Source organism: Echeneis naucrates, chromosome 11 (genome assembly GCF_900963305.1).
Source record: "Echeneis naucrates chromosome 11, fEcheNa1.1, whole genome shotgun sequence".
NCBI classification, from domain to species: domain Eukaryota; kingdom Metazoa; phylum Chordata; class Actinopteri; order Carangiformes; family Echeneidae; genus Echeneis; species Echeneis naucrates.
In genome coordinates this window covers 14337764-14348379 of record NC_042521.1, presented here as the reverse complement: position 1 = coordinate 14348379, position 10616 = coordinate 14337764, and the positions used below count along the sequence as shown (strand labels likewise).

The following is a 10616-nucleotide window of genomic DNA, read 5'->3' as shown; positions in this document are numbered from 1 at the left end:
ATCTCACACAATGTGAAGCCAAGGACTGGCAGAGATAGCAGGCGGGCAAGAGAGAGAGCACAGCGAGTCAATTGAAGGCAAATTTTCACCAGCTAGAACGGCCTGGAGAAAGGCAAACAGGAGAGGGGCACAATTACAACAGAACCGCTATTACAGAGAACATGATGGAAACAACTGCAATTTACAAATGAATAAGATTATATACGACATGTGAAAGTCAAAGTATGTGACCAGGGGTTGGAAAGAGCAAACTGCAGCAGGGCAAAAGCAAAGAAAGGAAAAATAAATAAATTAAATTCTAGTTCTTTTTCAGGACACTTAGTTCATCCCAGCTATTTCAAACAGCCACCGCTGTTAAACAGGAAATCATAAAGCAGCAGAGGCGCAGATGACTGCCCGTTAGATTTGATGTTGAAGAGAATACCTTAGATAATGAAATCAGAGCCAGGGATCAAGTCAGCCAATTTTTAGATCATGCCACTGACTTGGAAAGTGAAATGAAGGGAAGTCTGGGGCAGCATAAGGATAGCTGGGTAGACAGTGCGGACAAATAAGTGGCTGCAAGGATGCCGGTGGGGATGGCAGACCTCCTCCCAAGCCACAACCTGGCTCCTTTTGAAGGACACCTGAAAAAATGTTGTTGGATGTTACCTGCACTTGTTTAAAAATGATCCGCAGAGGCAGAAATTATGGTTGGGAAAAGCCTTTGCTTTTGAAATAATTAACAAATGTAGCTTGCAGCCTTTTTCCAACTCAGGGGAAATAGGATAGGGAGAGGTGGCAAGAAACAACTCTGGCTTGGTTTTAGTGGACAACTTGATTTTACATGCCTGAGTCAAATGAACAACTCCCAGGAGGGCTACTTCTCTGTGCGCCAAAGATGGATCATTTCTTCTATGAAGTGGATGGACACTGGGGTATCTCAGCATGGGCTCTGAGATGGTCCAATTTTTACAGACAAACATTTTTAACCCACAAACTGGTGCATAGGAGAGTACAAGATGGTCCCACAAAAGACAATCTGACAACTGATCCCATATGGGACATGAATTTGGAGCTCAGGGAAAAATCTGCCACAACAGACTTTTCAGCCACTTTGGATGAATGGAAATTAAGTGTAAACACGCCAGTGACATATTATCACCATTTTGTTGAAATACAGTAATAGTTGAATTGCTTTGGAGGCATTTTTGTGCCAAAAAAACCCCACATCAATTCACCAAAAGATGCTAAAATGCTCTGCGGAGTTGGGAAGAAATCACTGTCTCTTTATTTATAGTACTTTCATTTACAAATAGGAATGTGATTCATGAAAATACTGACCATGGACAACTTTAAAGATATTATTACATCAGCCCATGTATTACCTGTATTTAGATTTTACTCTGTACAATGCAACTAACAAGTAAAATACTATAACAAAACTAGAGAATCTCAGGAAACATCAAGGTGTTCTTTATAAAGTAGCTTATAAGATGTTACGGCTTTAATTTGTGGCCATGAATGATAGTTATCGAAATAAGTCATTTGAATACAGAACAGACCAAAAGGGCACTCAGAGAGCGCAGAGCTCCATGTTCAGTGAGAAGACAAACCAGACTACAGGTACAAAAAAAATAATTCTTTTTCATGATCATAATCTGCCCCAAAGTGTAAACGGTTACAGTATTCCCTGGTCGCTCTTCTATCCCTCCACCAGGTTTATTGGAAATCTGCTCAGTGCTTTTTATACAATTGTGCTGTCAAATAAACAAACGTGTGTAACCTCCTTGGCAGAAGCAAAATGAATAATGCAATAATATAGCATGTATAAATAAGTAGATGAGAAGGTCCCAGCTGAATTTCAAACTCTATGTAAACAAACACTTGAGACAAGTACAGAAATGTGCTTAATGTCAGGCCATGGCCCAGGTGCAGGAACGTGTTTCAGTGAAGGAAAATGACCAACCTCCCAGGATTTTATGAATCAGCCCCAGTGATGTCACAGATTAAATGCCTCTGCATGCGTCTCAGTTTTAAAGTGTCAATGCTTCTTTGCATCCTTTTCATTTCTTATGTGAGGTGAAGAGATGTGATAAGGCCAACTGCTCTTCCTGTGCTGTGCCTGTGGAAAATAACGAACCGGCTGACAGACTCCAGCTCTGGGTCTGTTAATCTTTTTTGAGGCACTCACACAGAACTGAAAAGCTGTGATCATTACACTCTGTCACCTTTGGTGCAGTGTGAGAGCTGCAAGGTGCTGTGAAGTGCTCTCACAGCAAAAAAAAAAAACGGAAAAATGTTTGGGGTTCTAGGAAAAAAAAACCCCACTGCACCTTCCAGCGCTTTCATTTGACATTAAATGAAATTCCTAGGCTGAAAGATAAATATTCCTTTTATTTAACAGCACGTTTCTGCCACACAAACATCTTAGAAATACTGCATGTAAATGCCACTGTGGCATCCACATATGTGGGTAAAAATAAATCTCGGACTCTGTAAATATCATCAGTCAATCATAAGCAGGCTATTATTGTTTGGTTTAGACAAGACGAGCAAGGAGATGCGTGCACGTCATTACAGTGATTGATTGCCGCAGGAAAAATGACGTTAATTGTGTGGGGCTGCTGCACTGTGATGATGAATACCTCATCCAGGGAGAGAATCCAGGGGCCCCTTTGTTCATTCATGCAGAATACTCAGAACAGAATTATTTCTGCTGTCAGAGTTATAAACAAAGTTATTTAAATGATCTTGGCTTTTCTTTAAAAGATTTTTCTGGGAGACTTGATTCCCAGCTTCATTAAAAAAAAAAAAAAAAGTCAATGGCAAATGGTGAGTTTGTGTTACCTCCTACTTACAAGGACCAAAGTGAGTCAGTGTGCGCTTGCCAATCAAAGAGGAACAGCAGTGTTTACTTTGAGCTCCTGGTGCTCTGGTTGTTCAAACCTGTATGTGCTGGAGCTGATTAAAGACAAAGTTAGAGCAACAGTGCAGCGAACCTTTCTTATGCAGTTATTTCAGGCCTTTCCATGATATCCGTACACTGTGTCAAAGCTGTCCTGTCACTTTTCTATCTTGTTTCATTTTTCCAAATGAAATGATTTTGTGCCCATGTGACTGAGTGGGTGACAGGGAGATAGAGACAATGCATCGACCTGCAGGCTTATTAACTGAGTATTATGGACGGCGGCATGGGAACACTGTGTGTGCACATTTCAAACCCCAGGAGGCTGTGTACATGGATCTCCTGCTGAACAGTCCTCAGTGCCCTGACAAGCAGCCAGCCGGTGTCTTCAAGAAAACAAACAACCCATAATTATGCCATCTAACCACACCATCACTTCCACTCTTTTGGCGATCCAAAAGACTCAGTCTCCGTGGCTACCCTGTTGCCAGGAGACAGTTGGGGTGGGCCAGGTTGATGCTTCGGAAAAGACAGATGAACAGAGGTAAGAGAGGGACTGCACTGGTTAAGAACTGGGTGCTTGATACTCAAAAACATAACTCCAGGTTGACAACCATATCTTTGCTTAGTTCAGCAAACTGCAGCCTTTTCTGCATCTTTCAGCTTCGATCTTGCTGCTTCGGGCATCCATTGGAAATAGCAGTCACAGTATTAATGCTGTTGAGTACTAAAAAAAATGAACAAAAAAAAAAAAACATTCAGGGGTGCAACGTGATCAGTGAAAGGACACAAACAAAACGGAACTGGATGCTCCTTGTTTTAAGGATTTTAAGAAGGCCATGTGGTTGCATCAGTTTCTTGTTGCTTCTGAAAAGTCTGACACTCTGGGTTCACCCCATGGCGAATGTGGCAAATTCTTCAGCGATTGTTTTATAAAGACAACAGGTTGTGTTAAGCCTCTGAGCAGCACTGGGTCTTCAGCAATCAGAAAGTGGCCACGCAGGCTGGGGCTAGCTGGTCAGCATCCTGTCTTCAGAAGAGAAAAAAGACGTGACAGAGACAAGAGTTAAATGGTTGCCGTTTTCGTCTCAGGAGACAGCTCTCTGTGAGCAAAGGTCAGTTTGATACTGAACTCGCCATTCGCCACACGCTGTAAACAAAGGATACAGTCCAATTAAAAGATGATTTGCTTGGTCTCAGAGATTTTTGCAGACTAAAACGTCCACTAAATCAGTGCCGCAGCGGGAAAGATCAGGTTGTTTAACTCACGTCGATGCCTCTTGAAACATAAGGCCTATTTATAGTCCAGCACACGTCTCTGACCCTATTCTGTCACTGCAGTTGTGAGTTAGCAGTGAGCCGGGTGTCGTACTGCTCTGAAAGCATCACTGTCCAGGTCTCCTGAGTAGGCCACTCAGCTCAATATGCATGTGAGGGCGTTTTGTATGGCATTCAGTTACTGCTCTGGGACATGATGAAGATTATGCTTGCATGCTGTTACTAGGCTGCCCTCTGCTGGCTGCTCTCAGCCAGAGTGACTCTGGAGTGAAAACGTTTTCTGAAAACACACACACACCTTTAGCCTATTTACTTCCCCGTCATATCTCTCAGAGTGGGTGAAGGGTCATAAAAGGACTATCCCGTGTACTTTGCCCAGACTTGTAGAGAAAATTAGACATTCTCTTGAGACAAGATTTCTTCATTCCTGAATAGTTGCTCAGAATTCACATTTTGAAATAGATTTGCACTGAATCTTACCATGTGAGGAAAGGTAAAGAAAAGAAATTTAGGGGAGCAACCGGCAGACTGCATATGACATTTATTTACAAAACCTATTTACACGAGTCTGGATAAAGAACCTTGTGGCATCATGTGACCTTTGACCTCAATGCTTGGAGAGTGGTTGGGTGTGGAATGAAGAGTGAAGTGTCGTCAATGAGCGACAATGAGTACACAATAAAGAGGCTTAGAGTTGGACGGTTGTAGTTGAGTAGTGGGTTTGTGTCAGGAAATCCATGCACTTTTCCTGTGCAACATCTAAATGAAGGGGGTCTCATAGCTTCATTTCCTTGTCCTCAACCTTCTTCTCCATCCTGGCGAGGATCTGGAGGACGACCTGGTTGAAATCATCTGGCTGATCGGCGAATACATAATGGCCTGCTCCCCTGATCACCTGACAAACACAGAGCGGAACAGAGGAAGTCAGCTGTTAAAAGATAAAGGTGCTGCAGGGAAATCTGAGAGATATTATCAACCTCAAGTGATGCATGAATTCAGAGATTCTGAGCCACTGCAACTTGTTTTGCTACAAGTGATATTGTCTGTAATGTGGGTTTTTCTCACGAACATTTAAATCAATCTAAAAAAGGGTATTCTGTGTTTGGAAGTTTTTTTTTCTTTTCATCCAAATATTGACAAACTTCATTCGCAAAAAAATTGTAAGGGACGTACTGTGATCTCCACATCTGGTCTGATCTTCTTGAGCGCAGATCCAGAGTTGCTGTCAATGCTGGAGCGTGATCCATAAATGAAGGAAATAGGAATGTCAGCTGTGACTTGTCGTATCCTCTCCAGCATCGGCCTCTTGGCCCAACCATAGGGAATGGTCATGTTTTTAAAAGCTGTTTCTCCACTGAAAACAGATGTAAGATCATGTGTACAGAAAGTTGTGTTTCTAAATTCTCTTAGTACAAAATTAACCGATTTTGGATAATCAAAAAATTATGCCCAGACCAAAACCAAAGAAACTCGCCAAATATGTAATAATGCTCTTTTTCGATACAGGAGAGCATCATGATCTAGCAGGTATTGTAAGTTTAGTTTAATCAGTGTGAACACTTTTTTCTGTTTTGGTGGGTGGGTATCTTAAATAAAGCAGACACAGCTTCAGCATTTTGCTTTTGGTGTGACCCTGTTACTGCCTTCTTCTTCTTCTTCTTCTTCTTCTGCTTGGACAGTTTTGCTATCCATATTGTTCATATTTTCTGTACGGTGTGATAACCAAATAAAAATTACCACTCCAGGAAAAACATATCTGTACAAGCTCCTCACCTTGGGGTCTGTGCATTCAGATGGTAGATGTAGTCAGAAACAGTGTTGTCATCAAACACAGAGGAGTATTTCTGCTTGAAGTCAGACCTGATGGTCTGGACCAACATAGGGCCTGAGAGCGGAGAGGAGAAATCAAAGGACAAGACAGTATAGTTTCACTTTACGACTATTGAAACTGCATTTAAAACAAGACCACTGCCAATAACTCCAGCAGCCTCTTCTGACCTCTGCACTACGTTTCATATTTTGCACGACAGATAAGAAAGCTGTTAGTGTACTTTTCGATAGAAACACTCACAAATAAGAGGAAAGAGCACCAGAAGGAGAGATAATAAAAAGATAATAAAAAAGACAAAAGGCCAATAACAGAAAAAGAAGCATCTTTTTCCAGTCAAGGGAGAAAACAGCACTACACAATGATAACACTGTGTAGAAGGGTAAGTAACAAAATCCTCTCTGTTTTAGGAAAAAAGGTTCAACAGTTAAATATATAGTTGATGTGAAGAAATAGGCAGCCATCCATATTCTCACTGAATGTGAAATAGAAGAAAACATTTGAATGTGTGTTTCTGTGTGTGTGCTAACCTAGAGGCCCAGCCAGTCTGAGTCCAGCTAGAGGGTTGAAGGGGCTCATAACAGCCCCCATGGCTCGGATCCACACTGGGATGGAATTGTGGTTGGGGTTCTCAGGACGCTCCGGAAACCCCCATGGCTCCACCAGCAGCAGGTGCTTTACCCTGGTGACACACACAATAACTTCATAAATATATTATTCGATCTGTGGTGATGAAGACACAAATACGTGTTCGCTTGATTCGCAACAATGGAACTGTATTTCAAATAGCAGGATGACTGAACCAGCACATGGCATGAAGATAGAGTACAAACAGTGTACATTTAAATGAAACACAACAAAACCTGGCACTTTAATGCCACTGTTATAGCGTCAGACTATGTAAAATCTTAAACATGAAGGATATTATCTAAAGCCTCACAGAGTAGTGAACTTGATTGGGACTGCAACTGATAATCTTCAACATCAATTAGTTTGCCAGTCAGATTTTCTCAATTAATAGATTTGTTGTTTAGTCTATAAAATATCAGGATGCAATCCTAAAATGTCACTCATAAAAACTTCTCACAGGCCAAGATGGCAGCAAATCATCATATTTGAGAGCTGAAAGCAGGAAATCCACTGATAGACTGAATCAGTCAACATATTGCTTCAGTTTTTCTTGAGCATCCTCAAGAATTCTAAATAAATAATAGATAATAATTGTAAATATTAATTAGCTGGATACACATAAACAGCTGTTTTCACCCACTGAAAGACACACCAAGCCAAAGCACCTTTGTGGGTGTTTGAGAGTGTAGGCAGCAGACAAGTATCCTCCTAGGTTATGTCCCAGCAGCACCATCTCCTCCAGGCCCACCTTCTCCCTCCACTCCTCCAGCGCCAACAAGAACTGCTCCTCAGCCCCCTCTGGGTTGGTGCTGAACTGGGGGCGGCTGCTCCTGCCAAAACCCAGCAGGTCGAGCGCATAGACCGGGCCATTGCCGGCGAGAGAGTCCAGATTTTGGGCCCAAAGGGCAACTCCACCGCCAAAGCCGTGCAGAAGAACCAGAGGAGGCCTGGACCGAGCGGCGGGCTTCTGGGAAGATGGGGAGCACACCTGTGACTGAGTCGAAAACGCCAAAGTCCACAGGTAGTTGCCGTTGGATAGCCGGACGTGCTGCCTGGAGAAAGGCTGCTTCACAACTGCAGCACAGGAAAGAAGGAGGGAGGGAGGTAAGGCGTTATTATTTTTCAGCATTTTTCTGAGGGAAAAAAAAAAATTCTCTCAATTCCGCAACACCCAGAAAACGGTCAAGATCCTACAAGTGGTTCAAAGGCTCTTTAAGACACACCTACCCGTTAGCATTTTCTCTTCTGCATCTTTGAGCTGAGAGGGAGACGTGGGGCACCAAGAGGGAAGCCAACTTAATATCCAGGAGCTGCACAAAGCAGGCGAACAGGGAACAATGACAACATGCAAACACAAACTACACGGTGAACTTTGTCCAAAAAACACTTCCCTTATCACTGCTGCTCTTCTACAATCTATAATTTTCCTGACTCTTACAATTACTTCTGCGAGCACCAATGGTCAGTTACTATTTTCAGACATCAACTATGTCATATACTTCTTCATTTAATGTTGACTTGCTTTCCAAGATACACACTTCATTGGGAAAATACTAGTTAAGCGTTTTCACACTGCCGTAATTGTCGGTGTTTTATCGTTTTAGTGTTTTATCCAGAGTCCAATTAACACAATATTTGGGGCAACAAGGAAAACACTAAATGAGCGAATTGAATATTGATATTAAAGTGATCAACTTTAGGCCATTTGATTCTACCGAAGGAGCTCAGTAAGTATGGCGAAGGTCTGACATTGTATTCAAATTTGAATAGTAATCAATGACAATGAGAATACATTGAAATGGCAGGTTTGCTTTAAACTCGTGTCTTTGCCAAATATATTCCAGTTTGGGGTTGTTTTTTTTTTTTTTGTAGTTGTAGTAGTAGTAGTAGTGACACCACAAAACAGTCTTAGAATAAATGAAAATGAAGGTGTTTTGTTGTTAAGGAAGACTCACCTCTGCTCCTGGACAGGTTGAATCTCCGTCGCCATCCTTCTCATACTGTTTGTGATTGAGTCGCGACTGACAAAAAAAAAAAAAAAAGAAAAAGAAAAAAAAAGTGGTCAGATTTTGTTATGATGCATTCAAGTACGTCCTGTAAAAAACAAATAGTAATTTTACGTAAACATTTCAGAAACTGATAACAAAACACGTCTTTAATCAACACGGTTTGACAGCAAAATGTAATATGGTAAACGGGAGCATTTAAGTAAATAAAGCCGCGTTCCCATATGGGCTTAAAACGTCGTGGTATGCACAGCTGGACGGGTTAATATCCAACTGCACTTGAAGGCATCAGCGTGTGTTGGGCCCTACCTGGCTCAGGTAGGCTGAGCTCTTCGGCTCGACTCTTCTCTGCTGATTTCTCTTCTAGTTTTCCGGCGAAATCAAATTCAGCCAGTCCAGGGTGACTTTAATCCGGCTGCTAAAGACGCCTTGCTTCAACGGGAATGAGGACTTCAGGCTTTGGTTAAACCACAACGCTTTCCAGAGTTACACAGCTGACCTCCAGTGGCCGCATACAACCGAGGTAATACAAGATTACACAAACACCACGACCCCCCACCAAGACCTGAAGGCCTTAACATAAAATCAGAATGCTTCAAATGCATTTTAAAAATTATTCCAGTGTAGTCTTTTTTTTTTTTTTTTTTTAATCAGATATGCCATTTTTTGAAATATAGTATTTAATAGTCATTTAGGCTAACTAAAATCTTTGACATGCCAAATTTATTTAAAAATTTGCATTTAATATAAATGATGATTGAAAAAAGACATTAGTTTCAGTGAGTTATTCATGATAACACACATCAATAGATTTTTGTATGTGTGTGGGGAAAGGTTTTTTTTTTTGTTTTTGTTCACTTGAAAAATCCTTTAGATATATTCAGTTGTTATGTAGTGACAAACCAAGGGAGGTGACTTTGACTTTCTTCACACTTGAATCTAGGCTAATAATAGTTAGAAACAGTTGCTGTCTTGGAGATTAAAACTTAGCTTATCTGCATAAATGTATTACTACAATTTTAGATAAGGACAAAGATTAAAGAAAAAGTTAATCTAATTCATTATCCTGAAGAATATGGGTGTATGATGGGATCCTGCTGCTATATGAATAACCTGGGTTTTTACTCGTCCTGTGAATATCATTACATTTTGAAGGTGGGTTTATCCTTGTTTTTTGAAGTGTCGCCCTTGAAAAACTCAGGTGTGTTCATCAAGAAATGATTGTATAGTGAGTTTATACGAATGAGAGATATACTTATTTTAGTTTCCTGGAGACCTCAGGGACAGGGGGCCACTTTATTTAGTGTGGTGCGGTGTGGAATTTAAATATATGGATTATGCAAATAATGTAATGTATGACAAGCTTCATTCACGCCTTTGTAACGCTGTCGTGGTTGCAATTTCTTATATATAATCATTTTTCAAACACTGTGATAAAATGCAACTCACCTTAAGTAGCCTGACTGTCCGATTCCACAAGGTGGCACAGTTGTGTTCTGTCAGCTTTATCACACACACTTCCACACTCATTTACACTCTGGCTACTTTGTCCTTCATTCCTCAAACACAATTTTCCTCTCATACCACCCACTTCTGGTGGTTCTAGGACTATGGGTTTACTGAGTGCTTCCTGAGTGCTTCATTTCCTTCACTCTCATAGATGCACACACACTCATCCTCCATGTGTGTTACTGTCTGTTCACTCTGCTGAGTACTCAAAATTTCATAAGCCAGACAATGAGGCTGTAGCCAAGCCCAAAGAGGTGCAGAGGTAGTATTAAACTGTAGCTGTCTTGAGACCAGTAACTGGGTGAAGCTTTTAGCGAGGAGACAGCATAAAGCTGCGGCAATGAGTTGGCCCTCTCAGTGTGTCTGAAAACGAAATGCTAGTCATGCTTGGTACAGCTCACACAGTGCATTTCCTTTAGAGCGTTAGAGCATCAAGAACTCTCCTGTGGAAGCACACAGTAGGTCGTATGACAAATCG

The 10616-nt window shown here is 41.4% G+C and overlaps 1 protein-coding gene across 1 annotated transcript; it reads right to left on the bottom strand.

Moving 5' to 3' along the window:
• Positions 1 to 4940: 4940 nt before the first annotated feature.
• LOC115051459 (1-acylglycerol-3-phosphate O-acyltransferase ABHD5-like) lies at positions 4941 to 8622 on the bottom strand. Its single transcript, XM_029514856.1, has 7 exons — positions 8579 to 8622; positions 7851 to 7933; positions 7289 to 7697; positions 6524 to 6675; positions 5939 to 6050; positions 5339 to 5519; positions 4941 to 5060 (listed from the first exon to the last, which is right to left on the bottom strand). Exons 1-7 carry the CDS (start codon positions 8620 to 8622, stop codon positions 4941 to 4943), a joined length of 1101 nt encoding a protein of 366 aa, XP_029370716.1.
• Positions 8623 to 10616: the final 1994 nt, after the last annotated feature.

What these genes read in the sequence shown, in the direction of transcription:
- LOC115051459 (XM_029514856.1), bottom strand. Translation starts at nt 8,622, where the DNA reads ATGAGAAGGATGGCGACGGAGATTCAACCTGTCCAGGAGCAGAG. An exon ending in AGAAGAGAAAATGCTAACGG is followed by an intron (nt 7,698 to 7,850) that starts GTAGGTGTGTCT and finishes CCTGTGCTGCAG; the next exon opens with TTGTGAAGCAGCCTTTCTCC. An exon ending in ACTCTCAAACACCCACAAAG is followed by an intron (nt 6,676 to 7,288) that starts GTGCTTTGGCTT and finishes GTGTGTCACCAG; the next exon opens with GGTAAAGCACCTGCTGCTGG.